Source organism: Eucalyptus grandis, chromosome 8 (assembly GCF_016545825.1).
Source record: "Eucalyptus grandis isolate ANBG69807.140 chromosome 8, ASM1654582v1, whole genome shotgun sequence".
Classification (NCBI taxonomy): Eukaryota; Viridiplantae; Streptophyta; class Magnoliopsida; order Myrtales; family Myrtaceae; genus Eucalyptus; species Eucalyptus grandis.
In genome coordinates, this window is record NC_052619.1 from 61,743,883 (window position 1) to 61,764,159 (window position 20,277).

At 38.8% G+C, this 20,277-nt stretch overlaps 3 protein-coding genes, 1 non-coding gene and 1 pseudogene across 6 annotated transcripts; 3 read left to right on the forward strand and 2 right to left on the reverse strand.

Moving 5' to 3' along the window:
* Positions 1–205: 205 nt before the first annotated feature.
* On the reverse strand, positions 206–1,364 carry LOC104415471 (uncharacterized N-acetyltransferase YoaA). Its single transcript, XM_010026768.3, has one exon. It carries the CDS (start codon positions 992–994, stop codon positions 458–460), a length of 537 nt encoding a protein of 178 aa, XP_010025070.1. The 5' UTR covers positions 995–1,364; the 3' UTR covers positions 206–457.
* LOC120287907 lies at positions 1,221–1,382 on the reverse strand. The gene has a single exon (XR_005546165.1). It is a non-coding gene; the product is annotated as a U1 spliceosomal RNA (small nuclear RNA).
* A 1,885-nt stretch (positions 1,383–3,267) lies between these two features.
* LOC104417676 (cysteine synthase) lies at positions 3,268–6,089 on the forward strand. Its single transcript, XM_018861059.2, is given in 9 exon segments — positions 3,268–3,310; positions 3,417–3,526; positions 3,611–3,668; positions 3,782–3,848; positions 3,851–3,899; positions 3,901–3,949; positions 4,064–4,207; positions 4,300–4,351; positions 4,673–6,089. Coding segments are annotated over 9 exon segments (723 nt in total). The 5' UTR covers positions 3,268–3,271; the 3' UTR covers positions 4,828–6,089.
* LOC104415475 (cysteine synthase) lies at positions 5,446–9,786 on the forward strand. 3 transcript variants are annotated; one of them, XM_010026774.3, is made up of 11 exons: positions 5,860–6,056; positions 6,752–6,809; positions 7,681–7,790; positions 7,875–7,932; positions 8,049–8,312; positions 8,428–8,565; positions 8,660–8,711; positions 9,030–9,109; positions 9,218–9,277; positions 9,382–9,462; positions 9,668–9,786. In XM_010026774.3, exons 2-11 carry the CDS (start codon positions 6,771–6,773, stop codon positions 9,755–9,757), a joined length of 972 nt encoding a protein of 323 aa, XP_010025076.2. In that variant the 5' UTR covers positions 5,860–6,056; positions 6,752–6,770; the 3' UTR covers positions 9,758–9,786. The 3 variants fall into 3 exon arrangements, 2 of the variants coding, with proteins under 2 accessions (XP_039156517.1, XP_010025076.2); XR_005545770.1 differs by lacking the exons at positions 9,382–9,462; positions 9,668–9,786 and having other exon boundaries at positions 5,448–6,056; positions 9,007–9,109; positions 9,218–9,235; XM_039300583.1 differs by lacking the exons at positions 9,218–9,277; positions 9,382–9,462; positions 9,668–9,786 and having other exon boundaries at positions 5,446–6,056; positions 8,957–9,071.
* A 5,634-nt stretch (positions 9,787–15,420) lies between these two features.
* Positions 15,421–18,629, forward strand: LOC104415474 (annotated as a pseudogene).
* Positions 18,630–20,277: the final 1,648 nt, after the last annotated feature.

The following is a 20,277-nucleotide window of genomic DNA, read 5'->3' on the forward strand; positions in this document are numbered from 1 at the left end:
ATATTCGTGCTGTATTCTTCCTACCACGCAAACTTTCGTGTGAGCTTTCAACTGTCTTGTAAGTACAACCTCCTGCGTTCGATGGAGAAGGGGGAAGGTGGCGATTAATAGTTCGGATTTGCTCTTTTACTACCTCCACTAGCCATGCTTTCTGTCGATTGAATCCGCCATGCCATTTTCGGAAGTTCTTCAATATGCCCAAAAAAGAAGAAAAAGAAAGAGCTCTTTCATATGCAAAAAGCTGATAGCAGTTACATTTCATACTCCATGAAGAAGAAACATTGAGATCGCCATGAACACGACTATTGAGGAGCTAATTCTCGTACATGAATGAAGATAAACTTAGTGACTCGAAAATATAGATCGACCTCTTAGCTTTTCCTAGCAAGGCAGGAAAATTTTCAGACTTCAATATGCCTTCGAGACTCGATTCGTAAAGCCATCGGATTGGTACTTATCAGTCTGCGGCGGCGGGGACGACGTCGGTAGACAAGAAACTGTACAAGTACAGATCCTGCAGAGTCCCCTTCAGATAGGTATACTTCCTCAGCAACCCATCTCTCGTGAACCCGGCCTTCTCCAACACTCTCTGGGAAGCCTTATTGTCCGCCCCGACAAAGGCTTGAATCCTCAACACGTCAGGCAAATCCCCAAACACCTGGGACAGCGTCATCCTCACCGCTCGGGTCGCCACGCCCTTCCCCCACCACTCCCTGGCCACGGCGTACCCGATGTCCGCCCGGCACCTGTCGTCCCCCGACCCAGGCCAGATGGAGACGACCCCGACGCAGCGGTCCCCGACGCACACCGCGCGGCGCCAGGGGTGCGGCATGCAGACGTCCCTGATGGTGGCCAGGGCCTCCTCTCTGGAGGCCAGCGTGTTCCATCTCAGGAACCTGGTGACCTGGTCGTCACCTGCGAACGAAAGGAAGTCGTCGGCGTCGGAAATCCTGAAGGGACGGAGACTCACGGCCGATGGGTCAACTCCCTCCATCCCAAGGCATAAAAACCTACGATTTCTCCGATGCTGAACTCAAAAGCTCACATGTTCTTCTCAGTTAAAGAAGAGAGAACCCTCCTTTTATTATTCCTAAAATCAGAAAGACGAAGCTGCCAGGAAAGTGGAAATAGGCACATAAAACCAACTAGGCCACGAGAAGATCGACAGGGTAGAAAATCCTCAAGGGCTTGACCTGGAAAGATAAGACTTAGGGAATTGGGTAGGGGCCGCGCGAACGCAGGCCCCCGCTATCACAAATTATGACGTAGGCTCGACCACTTGGGTCGACCTTGGGCTAGCACCCCTCCTAAGTGCAATGGAGGTCACTAGGCCCAGGCCATGAGCTTTCTTGATTGCCCATTGACCCCGTCCAGGTAAGTGATTACCTCGTTGTCCGGGCTTTTGGTTTTATGCAGGTCAAGCTCACTCGCTGATTCAGTTGTTACTCTGTGTGGGACAAACAGAGAGAAAAAGAGAGAGAGACATGGAGATGGAGATGGAGATGGAGGAGTCGGTTAGAATTTGGGGTCTTTGAGTGTGTGGCTGTGGTTTCTGGGGACCCATTGGGTGGTCGAAGGCGAGAAGAATCGAAAGGGCGTTTCTTGCGAACGGGGGACTTGCGAAGATTTGTGAGGCTACCGTTGTAGTTCACAAAGGTTGCTTTTTTGGCTGATTCACCACGAGGAAGAGAGAAAAGGGTTGAAGATAAAAAAGTGGGAAAGAGCATGGAAATGAAGGATGTTCCATTCCAAACTTTATCTTGTAGTTCCCAAAGGTCGCTTTGTTGGCTGATCAGCTGAATTTGATCAGTTTGTTTGAACAGTTCAAATGGTTCTAGATGGATGTCTGCATTGCAAGCAGTCGACTTCCTCCATATGACAGTCCTTAGGTTGATTAACCTACACCATAGATAAAGTCAAATTCCAAGTAGTAGGAGTATGAAACACTACTCATGTTGCTTGTGGGTTCAATGAACTTGCTCTTGGGGTCTTCTTGTTTCTTCTTTGGAGCAGAGGCTCTTGTTCTTAGCTGGTTGTTATTTAGTGGGCAGCCCAGATGACAGACTGATGAGTGAGTGAAAATCGTGAATTGACGGAAACAGTGACCTCATCTTAACGAATGCTAAGTCAATGCTGCTCTGCGTAACGTTGTGTGTGTGTGTGTGTGTGTGTGTGTGTGGCGCGTGAGAGAGAGAGAGAGAGAGAGAGAGAAACCCGAGCTCCAAAGCCTTTGAATATTATAGGCGGCCAACTCGGCCCAAAAAAGAAGTGGAAGATGGTGGTGACGAAGCATTGGACAAGGCATGGAAGCTTCGAAATCTGTAAATGAATCCTCAACTTCCTTTTTCTTGAATTGGACAAGCAAGTTTTAGTTTGTCTTCTTAAACTCCCCGACCTTTGCGTGCTCCAATTTCCTCCTCCTCGTCAATGTCTGCCTTATCTTCCTCACTGTGTTCAATTCAGTCTCCTCTATTTAAAATCACATTGCTTGAATAGCTTTCCCTGCAGAGCGATTGGCAAGGCATACTGCGTGTTCTGATCAGTGGTCTGGTGAGTTCGTTAATAAAACAGCGAATTGCAATGTTTTGATCGCTGCTGCTTTTGCTGCTCCTGCTCTTGTTTGTAGGTGCCCATTGAAGTTTGTGAGAGTTTCTGGAGCTTTTGTTGGGTTTATTCTTTTGAAGAAAAAATTCATGGTGAAACTTATGGGTGTTGGTCAAAATTCTGCCGAGCTTATGTTGAAAGATATCTCAAAATGTTGGTGCTTTGTTGCTAGAGACTGAGGATGAAGAAGATTGTACTTTCAGAAAAGAAGTAATGATATATGTAGTCAGTTGCTTCTCAAAGTTTTTTATTTTCTTAAATGCTCAGTCAAAACAGGTGTAAATATTCTCCTAGAGGATGTGAAAGTCAGGGAATTGTGTGTTTCCACTGCTCTTTCATCAAAGTTGACAGTTGATGAATTTATCCATGCCTTTTTTTCCCCTTTTGCGCCTCTGGTTGAGCTGATTTAAGTGTTCTGATTGTTGCTGCAAGTTGGCTTCGTTTGATATCATTTGCTTGCCCTTCGTGCTGGAGCGATGTGGTTTAGTAGAAGCATGGCCTAGGCTACTGTTTTGTGGAATAAGCAATATATAGAATGCAAAATGCATCGATGGAATTACAAACAAGATCAGTCCCTTGGTTGTTGCTTCTCAATTGACTTTTGATTGGAAGGCTTATCTTGCAATTTATTTTCTTGTTGGCTTCTAGATTGTTGCAAAAACACCACATGGAGGAACAGTGTTCTATCAAGAGAAACGTCACTGAGGTAAGCTCTATATTAATGCCATTTTCCCAATGTCATTATGATTCTCTCACAAAGTTCCTGTTGGTCGTGTGCTATCTGATTAACGTTTTCTCATTGTATTGTGCAGTTAATAGGCAATACTCCAATGGTTTATCTCAATAATGTTGTGGAAGGCTGTGTAGCTCGCATTGCTGCGAAGCTTGAGAATGTGGAGCCTTGTTCTAGCGTTAAATTTAGGCAAGCAACAATTATCCCTCTGTTACTGCTGGCTTGCATTTATTAGCACACACTGATAGATATTCGTCAATCTAATTTACGCAGGATTGCACTTAGCATGATCCAAGATGCTGAGGAAAAAGGCCTGATAACTCCAGGAAAGGTGAATTACACGGGGCTAAAAGTTTCATTCTGAACATTTACACGGTCACTGTTGCCTACGTTTAACTTAATGATTTTGGAAAATGGTTTTTGATGGATGTATGACGATTGAAGACCGTCCTTATCGAAATCACCAGCGGTAACACCGGCATTGGTTTGGCTTTTATTGCTGCCCTTAAGGGCTAAAGCTAATCCTTGTCATGCCAGCTTCATATGGTATTGAGAGAAGAATCACCAAATACTCACTTCTTCCGACAGTTTGAGAATCCTGCAAATCCAAAGGTTCTTTATTTTAATTGTTGATTTTCTTCTGCCTCATTCTTTTAATTTATTTGGATATGCATTTATGTCCACACTTTGAAGGATTGAAGAGTTGATTTGCGATGGTGTCTGTAGATTCATTATGAAACTACTGGCCCAGAAATATGGAAGGACTCGGGAGGAAAGGTGGATTCCTTCGTTTCAGGAATAGGGAGGGGAGGAACTGTAAATGGCGTGGGCAAATTCCTCAAGGAAAAAAAAAAAAACCCAGAAATCAAGGTCAGCTCGAATTCCAATCGCGTGTTCAGTTAGTTTCAGAGAGATAAATAACCTCCAAGTATATGTCTTTATATACTCCCGTTTACGTCCAGGTGTATGGCGTTGAACCAATTGAAAGTGCAGTCCTGAATGGCGGAAATCCAGGTGACTGCATGGATTTATCTTCTCTCCCCTCTAGCTCATCTTTGCTGTCGTTGGAACTCTGTGCAGTGCAACTTTGGATATCAGTGGGTTAGGAGCGAGTTATATCCTTTTCCTTCTTGTTTTTGCGGGGCAGGGTGGGTGACTGTTGTATCCTCAGTAGCGATGGTAGAACGGGCAAAAAGCATGAAGAAATGGCATTGTGCTGTGTGGGAGACGAATTTCACTTTTTTTTTCATTGTCCTGTCCAGATCTATTGTACCTACATTTTGATATGTATCAACTGTTTTTGTTTGATTAGTTGATGTCTGAAACACATCATAGGCAAGCACTTGATACAAGGAATTGGCGCTGGTTTCATCCCACCAGTTTTCACAAGTCTCCAGTACTTTCGACTAAGAGTGATTGTGGTAGTGTTAACACAGATCTGGACGGTGTTCAGCTCAAGATGGAGTTGCAACCAAAAACTTGTGAAGTAGCAGGTACTAGCGTAATAATTGACACATGATACTTGTAGCTAGGTGGAGCCGATAGAGCCAATGGTTGCTGTAGCAAGGTGCGTGTTTGACCTTCTATCAAATATGAATGCAATGATGGTTTTGTTTTATCTATGACATGTCGGAAAATCCTCGTGGAGTGGCTGACTGTGCAAGTGGAGTTGGCGTCTTGATGAGGTCCACAGTTATGGTGAAGTCCATAAAGCACTCTGTGGTGAGTGAGCCCATTAAGGCTGTGGGAAAGTAGTAGCAAGATTTTCACTTAAGCGATTGTGACTTGATGCTAGGGTAGAGATTGTTAAAATGTATCTCGAGTTTAAGCCTAGTGAACAATGCTTGATCTAAATAAATTAAACTGGCTGTGATTTTGTGGGACTTATTTTTCGGTCTAGCTCCACATGATTGCATTTATATTCAGCCGCAATTGGGAGATGAAGAAGATTGCGCACGGCTTTCATTTAAGGTTGTCGTTGATCACGCGTGACTTTGTGATCCTCAGCCGAGTAAGAAAGTCAAAAGAAAAGGGGGAAGAGAGATAGAGAGGAGCCGCAAGAAGAATTGACCAAAGTAAAAAATTGTGAGCTTCGTTTGATTCTATTCGTTCATTGCATGGGACAAAGAGGGAGAGAAAAGCCATGCGCAATCCTCTTCTTCTCACGATTGCGGCTGAACATAGACGCGATCATGTGCAGCTAGACCGAAGAAGTCCCACGAAATCACAAGTCGGCGAGATTAATTTATTTAGATCGAGTATTGTCTAATGGGCTCAAATTCGAGACATATTTTAACACTTATTCTAAACAAATGCCAAGTCAATACTGCTCTGGATAACGTTGAGAGAGAGAGAATCCTTTAAATATTATCAAGTGGCCCACTCGCCCCACAGAGAAGAAGTGGAAGATGGCGGCGAGGTGACCAAGCAGTGGACAAAGCAGGAAAGCTTCCAAATCTGTAAATGAATCCTCAATTTGCTCCTTTTGTCATCTTTCTCTTATTTAATTACAGAAACAAGTTTTACTTTGTCTTCTTAGACTCTCTGATCTTTACTTTGTCTTATTAAGTCACTCTATTGTTCCTTGTGGGGTACTCCTCACTTGTGCCTTATCTTTTTTACTGGGTGCAATCCAGTCTCCTCTATTTAAACTTGCACTTCTCGAATGGCTTTCCCGTGCAGAGCAACTGGCGAGGCATACTGCATTTTCTGATCAATGGTGAGTTTGTTAATAAAACAGCGAATTGCAATGTTCTGATTGCTGCTGCTTCTGCTCTTGTTTATGAGTGCCCGTTGAAGTTTGTGAGAGTTTCTGGAGCTTTTATCAGATTTTTTTCTTTTGAAAAAAATATAAATCATGATGAAACATAAGGGAGTTGGTCAAAATCCTGCCGAGCTTATGTTGAAACCTGATATCTCAAAATGTTGGTGCTTTGTTGCTAGACACTGAGGATGAAGAAGATTGTTCTTTCAGAAAAGAAGTGATGATATGTGTAGTCAGTTGCTTCTCAAAGTCTTTTAATTTCTTAAATGCTTAGTCGAAATAGGTGTAGATATTCTCCTAGAGGATTTGAAGGTCAGGGAATCGTGTGTTTTCACTGCTCTTTCATCAAAGTTGACAGTCGACGAATTTCATCCATGTCTTTTTCTACCCCCTTTTACGCCTATGATTGAGCTGATTTAAGTGTTCCGATTGTTGCTGCAAGTTGGATATCATTTGCTTGCCCTTCCTGCTGGAGTGATGTGGTTTAGTGGAAGCATGGCCTTGGCTACTGTTTCGTGGAATAAGCAATATATAGAATGCACAAAGCATTGATGGAATGACAAACAAGTTCAGCCCCCTGTTTGTCGCTTCTCAATTGACTTTTTGAGCGAAAGACTTATCTTGCAATGTATTTTCTTGTTGGCTTCTAGATTGTTGTGTTAACACGACATGGAGGGCCAATGTGCAATCAAGAGAGATGTCACTGAGGTAAACTCTCTATAATTGCCATTTTGCCAATGTTGTTATGATTCTCTTACAAAGTTCCAATTGGTTGTGCGCTATATGCGTTTGGCATTCAAGACAAAATTTCATATCATGCATTTAATATTTGCTCAAGGTGGAATAAAGTCAAATATAAGCGGATATAAACCAGATAAAATTATCTCATCGGGAGGTGGGATAAATGTAGATAAAATTTCTAATATTCATAATTGAAAAGTTATTTTTTCGAATAACAAACTTCTTAAATTAATAAAAATAATATTATATTTCAATATGAATAATATTTGAATTCTAATATAATAAATTCAAAATAACAAAAAATAAAAAATACCCAAAAAAAACAATTTAGTTATTTTTATTTAATCTTATTCTTATTTATATATTCGAATTAATTCTATGTTATAATATAAATTCAATATATAAATATAAATATATTTATATTTATTACATAATTTATGTATTTTAGCATTCTAGGTATATTAGTACAATTTACTATTTAATAAAATTTTATTAGAGAATGATGGAAGGAGAAGAAAGGAATAAAAAAAGAAATTAATTGAAAAAAAGAGAGGGTAAAATAAAATAAAAAAGCAAATAAAAATAAAGTAGTCAAGAGAGACATTTTTCCAATCTTCGTTTGTAAAATTTTTAGTTCATTATACTAATATGCTGTTTATACAAAATAATGTACATGAAATAATGTGAATATATCCGACTTTATTATTACAATCACCAAACAGTGGATAAAAATATAGCAAAATTCATGGAATTTTATATTCTATCCTATCAAGTTCTATATAATTAGAAATTTGGACAACCGAACGTATAGTAATGTGTTTCTCATTGGATCATGCAGTTAATAGGCAATACTCCTATGGTTTATCTCAATAATGTTGTGGAAGGCTGTGTAGCTCGCATCGCTGCAAAGCTTGAGAACATGGAGCCTTGTTCTAGTGTTAAAGACAGGCAAGTAACAATTATCACCCTGTTGCTGCAGCCTGCATCAATTAGTACACTATGATATATATGTCGTCAACACAATTTATGCAGGACTGCACTTAGCATGATCGAAGATGCTGAGGAAAAAGGCCTGATAACTCCCGGAAAGGTGAATACAATATTACGTTGGGCTAAAGGTTTAATTCTGAATATTTGCAGGCCCATTGTTGCCTATGTTCTACTGATTTTGGAAAATGGTTCTTGATGGATGCATGGCAATTGAAGACTGTCCTTATCGAAATCACCGGTGGTAACACTGGCATCGGTTTGGCTTTTATTGCTGCCATTAAGGGCTACAAACTTGTCCTTGTCATGCCCGCTTCATATAGTCTTGAGAGAAGAATTGTGATGCGAGCTTTTGGAGCTGAGGTATTCCTCACGGATCCTGCCAAGGGGTTAGATGGTGACCTTCAAAAGGCCGAGGAGATCCGGGACAGGACACCGAATAGTCACATGCTCCTGCAGTTTGAGAATCCAGCGAACCCAAAGGTTCTTTATTCTACTTGTTGGTTTTTTTCTGTCTGAATCATTTGAAATAACCTGCGTATAATATTAGGTCCACAATTCGAAGGATTGAAGAGTTGGTTTGTGATTGTGGCTGTAGATTCATTATGAAACTACTGGCCCAGAAATATGGAAGGACTCAGGAGGAAAGGTGAATGCGTTCGTTTCAGGAATAGGGACAGGAGGAACTCTAACTGGCGTGGGCAAATTCCTTAAGGAAAAAAACCCAGAGATCAAGGTCCGCTCGAATTCCAAACGCATGTTCAGTTAGTTTCAGAGAGATAAATGACTGCTAAGTATATGTCTTTGTTTACTCTCTCGTTTACATCCAGGTGTATGGAGTCGAGCCAGTTGAAAGTGCAGTCCTGGATGGCGGAAATCCAGGTGAGTGCATGGATTCATCTTCTCTGCTCTCTGACTCGTCTTTGCTATTGTTGGAACTCTGTGCAGTACAACTTTGGATATCACTGAGTTAGGAGCGAGTTCTTTCCTTTTCCTTCTTACTTCTTTTTGGGGGGCGGGTGACACTCATATTTTCAGTAGTGATGGTAGCACTGGCAAATAGCATGAAAAAAAGGCATTGTGCTATGTAGGAGACAAATTTCACCTTTTTTCATCCTCCTGTCCAGATCTATGCTACGGACTTTTTGATATGTATCAATTGTTTTTGGTCGATTAGTTGATATCTGAAACATACAACAGGCAAGCACTTGATACAAGGAATTGGCGCTGGTTTCATCCCACCAGTTTTGGACGTCGGCTTGCTTGACGAGGTCCTCCAAGTAAGTTCCGAACATTAGGCTGAAAATTTGGTTAGACCATCCGCCTTGCTGTCAAGTTGAGGATACTTTCCTTAACTGATTAAATTACATGACATTTTGTGGCTCCAGATATCAAGTGAGGAAGCTATCGAGACTGCTAAGCTTCTTGCCCTGAAAGAGGGTCTATTGGTCCTGACTTTTAACTCCGTCGCAACCGCGTCTTCTCTTTCCGGATCCACTGACTGCCTTTTGCATTCTCACCTTTGGAAATCTTCCATTTTGTCTTTGAATAGGTAGGGATCTCTTCTGGGGCTGCAGCTGCAGCTGCAATAAAGTTGGGAAAGCGGCCGGAATTTGCAGGAAAACTGATCGTTGTAAGTGTTAACTTCTTTGCATGTTGTTCATCTGTGATGCCTTAAGCTAAAAAGAGATGCTACTATTTCTTCCTTGATGATTCGGTGCTCATCTTTGATCCGACACTTTGCTTTCCTCTTAATTCCCACCTTCAGTTTCCGCATGCAATGTTCCCTCTCATGCCATTATTCTGGCCCTGACTTTCTCCCTCTGCTCTCCTTCCAGGTTGTTTTCCCTAGTTTTGGAGAGCGTTATCTTTCGACCACCCTTTTCGATTCGATCAGGGACGAGGCTCAAAACATGACTTTCGATTAGAGTGACAATAGCCACTTCTTGGTCCGATGGAGATCTCAACTTGTCTACTGAAATGTTGGCTACCACGGGCCTCCATATGCCGATGCCGTCCCGAGCACATTACAACAACTCCGTTGTCACTCCCTGGAATGACTTGCTTTCATTTGAGATTCAGTATGTTAAGATGTTTGCTGGAACTAATTTGTCAATGAGACCCTTTATATGATCTTTTCCACTCTTTCAATCTTAGGGACTCCATTTATGTTGAAATATAATATTCGGAAATCGACGAGAAATTACCAAAGAAATAAATGAGAAATAATAAGAATATTAGAAATTTATGTGGTTCGGTTCGAATATTAATACATACGTCTACGGAGAGAGTCAGCAACAAATAATCAACTATAATAAGAGAATCATAATTTACAATCACACGCTTGAGTATTTCTCGCATCTAAATTTAAATTCAAATTCAAAGTGTTTATATATAAATAATTTACTTGAACGTAAACTCACCGCACAAAATCATTGTGCATTCAAGCTCAAATAAAATGCTCTATGCCAAAAACAAGAACTCCAATGTTCGTCTTTTGCCCCGCGTACATATTTCTACGCATTTTTGTTCAAGTTTTGCGGCTCCTCCTAAAGAAAGAAAACATACTACTCCCCTGGTAATGACAGGGTACCCTTGGGGAGTCTTCCCCTAGTGGGGTACCAGCTGAACCAAGCAGGGTCGCCCTGCCCTTGCAGGGGCCCCTCGATCGTAAGACCAGACTTGAGTAGGTCTTTAAACTGCTCCCTGGTAATGACGAGTGCCCTTGGGGAGTCTTCCCCTAGTGGGGTACCAGCTGAACCAGGCAGGATCCCTTGCCCTTGCAGGGAGCCCCCGACCGTAAAAAACTAAGGGGAGTAGAGGCAGCTCCCGTGCCTCGGGAGCAATTTAAAGACCTGTTCAGGTATTGTCTTAGAGGGAGTTCCTTAGCGCTATATTTATCGAGGCACGGGAGCTGCCTCTACCCCCTTAGTTTTTTACAGTCGAGGGGCTCCTGCAAGGGTAAGGCAACCCTGCAATCCCTGAGGAAGGCTTCACGGGAATCAAGCCCGGGGGCTATCCCATTCATAGTTTACATCCCCCGACTGATTATCATTATCCTATTTTATGTTTTGGATTGACTCCAATAAACATAACAGTTTAAGGTCATGTTCGGGACCATTTGCCCCGCGTACATACGTCTACACATTCTTGTTCAAGTTTTGCGGCTCCTCCTGAAAAAGAAAACGTTCTGTTTTTTTATTTGTGCGCCCAAGGTCAAAATTTGACCTGGGCCCACGGACTAAACTTCAACGTCAACTAGGCTTTTGTAGGCAAAAGAAAGAAATCCTTACTTTATCTTTTATGCTTTCCGCTTTTGTTTGGTAGTGGCAGATCAACTTCTTTCTTTTGCTTTCTTTTGTATGTCCAAAACATACTCCAACAAGAGGAAAAACTTTTTCATCCGACTTATAATCTACTTGGGAAAATCTTTTTCAATAAATTTGATTTAATAAATCGTTATCTAAATTCAACTTTTGAGATATTAATTTAATAATTTGAATAAAAAGATGTCTGTAATTTCATATGAACTTCATTTGATTTCATGCTTCAGTTTGGTTCTATTGTCAAACTTCTGATGCCATAATACCAAAAAAACTCATACAGATGAAACCCGAGCTTTCGATTCATCATGCTGTGCTTCATAATCATGTTTTGGGTACCAAATTACTTTGCATTGATCTTACAAGCAACTTAGGTAGAAAACTTATAGAGCACATTGGCACTAGCAATCATGAACTTGTCTTGCATTTGATTTGGTGGATGAACTTAGGTTTTCCAAGTTGTTTAAAATACACATGATAAACATTCTGTTTTAAAAATCAATTTATGGCTAGAAATTGATTTTTCTATTTCTATTCCCCAAACAAGTTTTTGAGCGAAAAAAGGCGTTTGATAACCTTATAAAATTTATATTCCTAAAATAGAAATTCATTTGATAACAAAACAAAATTTCCCTCTCTTGAGTGGTTGTGGGAAGCGTTTGGCATTCAGCGATCGACGGAAAGCAAATCAAATGGACATCTAGCAACCAAGGGGCATTCGGCAAATGGTAGCTAGAGGCCGGCCAGTAGTGACTAAAGTGAATGATAAGAAAATTTTTGATTTTTCACTTTTGTTCTAGAAATAGAAAAATTAAAAATTTTAACTTCTAATTTCTAAAGTAGAAATCTGCTCCAAAAATAGGAAAATGAAATTGCGTTAGATTTCTATTCTAAACATATTCCAGGGAACAAAAACAAGAGAAATAAAGAAACATAATGGTTATCATGCACGTCCTTAGACTTGTGAATATCAACATAATGAACGAAGGTGAATATTGATGGATTCTTTAAGGGCCTGCATGGCAATGCTTCTCTTCTTTTGCTTCTCGGAATTAAGAAAAAAAAATCCATTTGGTAACATCAATTAATTTTTTTTTCCGCCAAAAAAAAATGAATGGGGAATAGATTTGGGACAGAAACGAGTAGAAAAAAAAATAGTTTCTTATTCCCGAGAACAATTTCTAAAAAGGGTTAATACCTGAAAAACCTCAAATTGGTACATTTGTAATAAATTTACCCAAAACTAATTTTTTAGTATGAAAAATTCAAAACCGATATATTTGTGACAAATTTACCCCAAATGACCATAAAAAATCTCAAATTGATACACTTATGACAAATTTGCTCAAAACTACCACAAACCCCAAATTGGTATATTTGTGAAAAATATACCCTTTGTTAAATTGAATTAATAACACAAAAAACCACAAAAATGATACAATTGTGAGGAATATATAGTAAAATCCCAAACTAATACACTAGTCCATTATCGCATATCATTCAACTTTATAATTTGATAGTAAAATTTAATGAAAACTAATAGATGGTAAATTTGTTAAGATATATCAGTTTGGGGGTTTTTTGTGATTAAAAAATTAATTTTGAGTAAAATTGTCATAAATGTACCAGTTTTGGGTTTTCGGGGTATTAACCCTTTTAAAAATAAGTCATTTTTTTTTTCTTCTTCTTCTTGGCCGTCACTTGCCATTTGTCCGTTACCCGCCGGCTAACGCGACGAATAGTCAGTGAACGGTTGGGCGATGGCAGCGATGGCAAGGAAGAAGAAGAAAAAGAAAATAAAATAAATCTTAACAAATTTTAAAAAAAATTGTGGACCATACCAAATACATTTCTATTTTTTATTTATTTCGAGAATAGAAATTTTGCATAGTTATCAAACATATTCCTTTACTTATAAATTGTTTTAGAAAATAGAAATAGAAAAAGACTATTTATGAAAAGAAATTGTTGCCTAATACGAAAATGTCACTAAAAATATACAATGCTCAACGATAGGGTAATTATAATTTATAATGGAGAATTGGCAATTCTTATCCATGCGTCAATATAGAGACAAGAAGTTGTGTTATCGCGATACATTATATTTTTTTTAGTTAAACCTACAAAAAAAAAAAATACACTCAAGCATGCTAATTTCATGTCAATTCATTTGATTTTGGAAGTCACTCAAATTGGAGTTGTAACTTAGGCCATGTTTAGTAACACTCCAAATAATACATAATCTCATCCTTTCTTCCGAGGAACAAAAGAGTAGAAATTCATTTGGTAAACTTTTTTATTCAATTTTTTTTTTATTCCCAGAAACAGATTTGGAACAGAATCAAAATGTAGGATAAAATTACTTTTTTATTTCCGAGAACAATTCTAGAATCAAGTCTAATTTTTATTCTTTTATCTTTTCTAATCTTCTTCTTCTTCCTCCTTTTGGCTAGTTACTGACCTCGGCCATGGTCAGCAATCAGCCTGACAAGCCTGACAAGGGCCAACAACCGAAGGAAGGAGAAGATAAAAATGGAAAAAGAAAAGAAAAGGAGAAAAAGAGAGAAAAATTTAATAAAATTATTAAAGATTAACATAAAATGGTTTTGAGTAGAAATTTTAAGGATTTTACTAAATGCATTTCTATTATGGGAATAGAAATTTTATGCGGTTTACTAAACACCTTCAAATACTCATAAGTTATCTCGATAACTATTTTGTTCTCAAGAATAATTTCTTTTTAAAAATAATTTTTCTATTTTCATTCCCAAAATAGTTTTTGAACAAAAAAATGCATTTAGTAACTATACAAAATTTTTATTCCTAAAATATTTTAAAAAAAGAATGCATTTGATACTATCAAATTTTTTGTGGCATAAAATTTCTTTTAATTTGAAATTCTTTTCTTTTCTTTTTTTCTACCTTAAATTTTTGTAACATAAATTTTATTTTAATTTTTATAATTTTTTTCAAAATTTTCTTTTATTTCTTTTCTTTTTTACCCATCTTCTTGCTTTTACGCAGGTCGAACTCTTTCGCTTTTACGCTACCTATGCTGCTTGTGGGGTCAATAGACTTGCTCTTGGAGATGGTTTTTATTTAGTGGGCAGCCCAGATTGTGAAGATGATGAAACTATACTGAAGAATCAGAAATGCAGAAATTTTTGTACTGAGGAATCGAAGATACATAAGCAAGAAGATGTATTTGGAAAGTTCAAGATTGATCAAAAGAAACTCTGTATTCTTCTTGTTTCGATCACAATGTACTTCAGAACTTGTACATCAATGAGCAGAGAGAGAAATCTTCATCTCAACTTCGTACTTTTCTATCTTTCATCTGTATATTGCTGTACTTGTTTACAGAGTATATAAAAGCAATCGAGGACTCAAAAACCACACACGAAACTATATACATTTTCCTATTTAAGAAGATGAAGACTAACTGAAAAAACTAATTTCCTTTTTTTGACTTTCTAACTGAATAACAACTTCACAAGTCTTCATAGGCTAGCAATCCGCAATCTGTGTTTATCTTCTTTCATAAATTCTCCATCGTTGATGACAGTCTTATTACTCTTCATCTTAGTCGTTCATTTACAGCTTCTTCTTTCGACTGGTATCAGCCACTTGTTCTCTTTTTGCTTGTATCAGCTTCACTTGCTTTTCTCTTTTGTCAGCTTCAGCAGCCTCAACAGCATCATCTGCTCTATGTCGATATATCTTAACACAGATGACAGACTGATGAGTGAGTGAAAATCATGAGTTGATGGAAACAGTGATTTCATCTTTACATTTGCTAAGTCAATGCTGCTCTGCGTAGCGTTGTGAGAGAGAGAGAGAGAGAGAGAGAGAGAGAGAGAGACCGGCGTCCCAAAGCCTCTGAATATTATAAGCGGCCGACTGGGCCCACGGTGGAAGATAGTGGCGACGAAGCTGTGGACAAAGCACGGCAGCTTTGAAATCTGTAAATGAATCCTTAACTTCCTCTTATTTAATTGGAGAAGCAAGTTTTAGTTTGTCTTCTCCTCGTCACTGTTTGCCTTATCTTCCTTACTGGGTCCAATCCAATTTCCACTATTTGAACTTGCACTGCTTGGGTAGCTTTCCCCTGCGGAGAGATTGGCGTACTGCGTTTTCTGATCACTGGTGAGTTCGTGAATAAAACTGCGAACTGCAATGTTTCGGTAGCTGCTACTTTTCGCTTCTTCTGCTCTTGTTTCCGGGTGGGCGCTCGTTGAAGCTTGTGAGAGATTCTTGAGCTTATTTTAGATTTGTTCTTTTGACAAAAATAAATTATGGGGAAACATATGGGTGTCGATCAAAATCCTGCCGAGCTTATGTTGAAACCTAATATCTCAAGATGTTGGTGCTTTGTTGCTAGACACGGAGGATGGATGAAAAGATTATACTATCAGAAAAAGAAGTAAGGCATGCTGTGTAGTCAGTTGCTTCAGAAAGTCTTTTAATTTCTCAAATACTCGGTCGAAATAGGTGTGGATATTCTCCGAGAGGATGTGAAAGTAAGGGAATATTGTGTTTTCACTGCTCTTTCATCAAAATGGACAGTTGATGAATTTCGTCCTTGTCTTTTTCTTTCCCCCTTTTATGCCAATGATTGAGCCGATTTAAGTGTTCCAATTGTTGCTGCAAGTTGGCTTTGTCTGATATCATTTGCTTGCCATTCATGCTTGAGTGATGTGGTTTAGTAGAAGCATGGCCTAGGCTACCGTTTTGTGAAATAAGCAATATAAAGAATGCAAACTGCATTGATGGAATTACAAACAAGACCAGTCCCTTGGTTGTCGCTCCTCAATTGACTTTTCCAGTGAAAGGCTTATCTTGCAATGCATTTTCTTGTTGGCTTCTAGATTGTTGCGAAAACACGACATGGAGGGACAGTGTGCTATCAAGAGAGACATCACCGAGGTAAACTCTCTCACAAAGTCCTGTTGGTCGTGTGCTATCCAATTAACGTGTTTCTCTTTGTGTTGTGCAGTTAATAGGCAATACTCCAATGGTTTATCTCAATAATGTTGTGGAAGGCTGTGTAGCTCGCATCGCTGCGAAGCTTGAGAATATGGAGCCTTGTTCTAGCGTTAAAGATAGGCAAGCCACAATTATCCCTCTGTTACTGCTAGCTTGCATCAATTGGCACACTCTGATAGATATTCGTCAATACAATTTATGCAGGATCGCACTTAGCATGATCTAAGATGCTGAGGAAAAAGGCCTGATAACTCCAGGAAAGGTGAATTACATGGGGCCAAAAGTTTCATTCTGAAGTTTGCACGGCCTCTGTTGCCTATGTTTAACTTACTGATTTTGGAAAATGGTTTTTAATGGATGTATGGCGATTGAAGACCATCCTTATCGAAATCACCAGCGGTAACACTGGCATTGGTTTGGCTTTTGTTGCTGCCCTTAAGGGCTACAAGCTAATCCTTGTCATGCCAGCTTCATATAGTATTGAGAGAAGAATATTAATGCGAGCTTTTGGAGCTGAGGTATATATCACGGATCCGGCCAAGGGATTAGATGGAGTCTTTCAAAAGGCTGAAGAGATCCAGAGCAGGACACCAAATAGTCACTTGCTCCAGCAGTTTGAGAATCCTGCAAATCCAAAGGTTCTTTATTTTAATTGTTGATTTTCTTATGCCAATTCTTTTTAATTAAACTGTATACGCATTTATGTCCACAATTCGAAGGGTTGAAGAGTTGTTTTGCGATGGTGTCTGTAGATTCATTATGAAACTACTGGCCCAGAAATATGGAAGGACTCGGGAGGAAAGGTGGATGCCTTCGTTTCAGGAATAGGGACGGGTGGAACTGTAACTGGCGTGGGCAAATTCCTCAAGGAAAAAAACCCAGAAATCAAGGTCAGCTTGAATTCCAATTGCGTGTTCAGTTAGCTTCAGAGGGATAAATGACCGCTAAGTGTTTGTCTTTGTTTACTCTTTCGTATACATCCAGGTGTATGGTGTTGAGCCAGTTGAAAGTGCAGTCCTGAATGGCGGAAATCCAGGTGAGTGCATGGATTTATCTTCTCTCCTCTCTGACTCGTCTTTGCTGTTTTTGGAACTCTGTGCAGTAGAACTTTGGATGTCACTGAGTTAGCAGCAAGTTCTTTCCTTTTCCTTCTTCTTTTTTGCGGGGCTGGGTGGGTGGCTGTTATTTCCCCAGTAGCGACTGTAGCATAGGCAAGAAGCATGAAGACATGGCAGCATGCTATGTGGGAGACAAATTTCACCTTTTTTTCATCCTCCCGTCCAGATCTATGGTACCTTCTTTTTAATATGTATCAACTGTTTTTGATTGATTAGTTGATGTCTTAAACATATCATAGGCAAGCACTTGATACAAGGAATTGGTGCTGGTTTTGTCCCACCAGTTTTGGACGTGGGCTTGCTCGACGAAGTCCTCCAAGTAAGTTTCAAACATTAGGCTGAAAATATGGTTAGCCTATCCGCCCTGCTGTCTAGTTGAGGGTACTTTCCTTAACTGATTAAATTATATGGCATTTTGTGGCTACAGATATCAAGTGAGGAAGCTATTGAGACTGCTAAGCTTCTTGCCCTGAAAGAGGGTCTATTGGTACTGACTTTTAACTCTGTTGGAACCCACCTTCTTTTTCCGGATCCATTCAACTGCCTTTTGCATTCTCACCTTTGGAAATCTTCCATTTTGTCTTTGCATAGGTAGGGATCTCTTCAGGGGCTGCAGCTGCAGCTGCAATAAAGTTGGGAAAGCGGCCGGAATTTGCAGGAAAACTGATCGTTGTAAGTGTTAACTTCTTTGCATTTTGTTCATCTGCAATGCCTTAAGCTAAAAAGAAATAATATCATTTCTTCCTTGATGATCCGGTGTTCGTCTTTGATCCGACACTTTGCTCTTCTCCTAATTCCCACCTTCAATTTCCGCATGCACAGTGTTCCCTCTCATACCATTATTCTCGCCCTGACTTTCTCCCCCTGCTCTATTTCCAGGTCATTTTCCCTAGTTTTGGAGAGCGTTATCTTTCGACTGCCCTTTTCGATTCGATTAGGGACGAGGCTCAAAACATGACTTTCGATTAAGAGTGACACTAGCCACAACTCAGTCCGAAGTTAGTGTGGCAATAAACAGGCCACCTATTCAAGGAGATCTCAACTTGTCTACTGAAATATCAACTACTGGTTTTCACATGTCGATGCCGTTCCGAGCACGTTACGATGACTCCGACTCACTCCTGGGAATGAGTTGCTTTTGTTCAAGATTCAGCATGTTAAGATGTTTGCTGGAACTTGTTTGTCAATGAGACACTATATGATCTTTTCCTCTATCTTGCAATCTAAGGGACTTCTAGCATCTGAATAAGATGTCTGTAATTTCCTACGAACCTTGTTGGGATCCATGCTTCGGTCCTGTTCTATTTTCGAACTTTCAATGCCGTGATACCAGAAGTACTTGTACAGATGAAACCCGAGTTTCCGATTCATCACACCGTGCTTCATAATCGTGTTTCGAGTACCAAATTAACTTATATCCATCTTACAAGCAACTTAGCGGATATTCTATGAGAGGGAAGTTTAGCTTCATTATCAGAAGACTGATAGAGTACATTAATATATTACCATCACAGTCTTGATGGAAGATATTTGTAACGTAATAAACAGAATAAAACGTCAGGTTGTCTAGTTTAAATACTGTCAGTACATAAAAACATATTATCATGTTTTGAGGGGTATTGGATAGTGGAATATAACGTACAGATTTGGTGATTTTATATTTGCAATCGCAAATCGATCACACTTCGCGCATCCATTCAAGGTTTTGAGATTTTTCATATTTGCAGATTTTCATCAATGGCCGGAGGTATATCAATCTTTACATTTTCGCAAATCAATCCCAAATTATGCACGTATTTGTTTGTGAATGATAGATCGAAATCATCAGTTTTTATTTAGATTTTGTCTTATAGTTATAGAAAAATGAAATTGCATTACCAAATAAATTTCTGCTTCAAACAAGTTTCGAGGAACAAAATATAGAGAAATAGAAAGGTTATCATGCGCGTTGTTAAACTCATGAAGATCAAGATAGTGACGAAGGTGAATATCGATGGATTCTTTAAGGTTGCGCATGGCAATGCTTCTTTTCTTTTGCTTCTCGGAATTAAAAAAAAAAAAAAAAATCCATTTGGTAACATTAATTAATTTTTTATTATCCATAATAGAAAAGTGAATAGGGAATAGATTTGGAAGAGAAATAAAAAGTAGGAAAAATTAACTTTTTTTTTTTTAAAAACAATTTCTAGAAATAAGTCATTTTTTTTCTTTTCTTCTTCTTCTTTGTCGCCGCTTGCTAGCCATCCGCCACCCGTCGGCCAATGTGGCGGATGGCTGGCGAACGATTGGCTTGTGGTGGCGGGCAACGGCAAGGAAGAAGAAGAAAAGAAAAAAAGAAAAGAAAAGAAATCTTAAAAAATTTAAAAAAAAATCTACCTTACAAAAAATTTTTAGACCATACCAAACACATTCTTGTTCTTTCTCTATTCCGAAAATAAAAATTTTGTGTAATTACGAAACGCATTTTTTTACTCATAAATTGTTTCAAGAAATAAAAATAGAAAAAGACTATTTCTAAAAAGAAATTATTCTCCAAAACAAAAATGTTATTAAATGTACCCTAAATATAAAAAGCTCAATGATAGGGTAATTATCATTTATAATAGAGAACTAGCAATTCTTATTCAGCATGCTAATTTGGTGTCAATTCATGTAATTTTGGAAGTCACTCAAATTGGAGTGGTAACTTAGGCCATGTTTAATAACACTCCAAATAGTATCTAATTATATTCTTTTCTTTCGAGAAACAAAAGATTAGAAATCCATTTGGTAAATTTTTTTGCTCTTAAAACAAAAATCTATTTTTTTATTCTTGAAAATAGATTTTGAGCAGAATTAAAAAGTTAAAAAAAAAGTTACTTCTTATTCTCGGAAACAATTTCGAAATCAAACCTAATTTTTATTCTTTTCTCTTTCATTTCCTTCTTCTTCTTCCTTCTTTTGGCCAATCACTAGCCTTGGTCATGACTAGCGAGCGGCCAAATGAGGGCCAACAATCGGAGAAAGGAAAAGATGAAAAGG

Bases quoted from the DNA above. Each gene is read 5' to 3' on its own strand.
- LOC104415471 (XM_010026768.3), bottom strand. From the start codon at position 994: ATGGAGGGAGTTGACCCATCGGCCGTGAGTCTCCGTCCCTTCAGGATT.
- LOC104415475 (XM_010026774.3), top strand. From the start codon at position 6,771: ATGGAGGGCCAATGTGCAATCAAGAGAGATGTCACTGAG. The intron at 8,712-9,029 runs GTGAGTGCATGG...AACATACAACAG, and splicing joins CCTGGATGGCGGAAATCCAG to GCAAGCACTTGATACAAGGA. The intron at 9,110-9,217 runs GTAAGTTCCGAA...TTGTGGCTCCAG, and splicing joins TGCTTGACGAGGTCCTCCAA to ATATCAAGTGAGGAAGCTAT.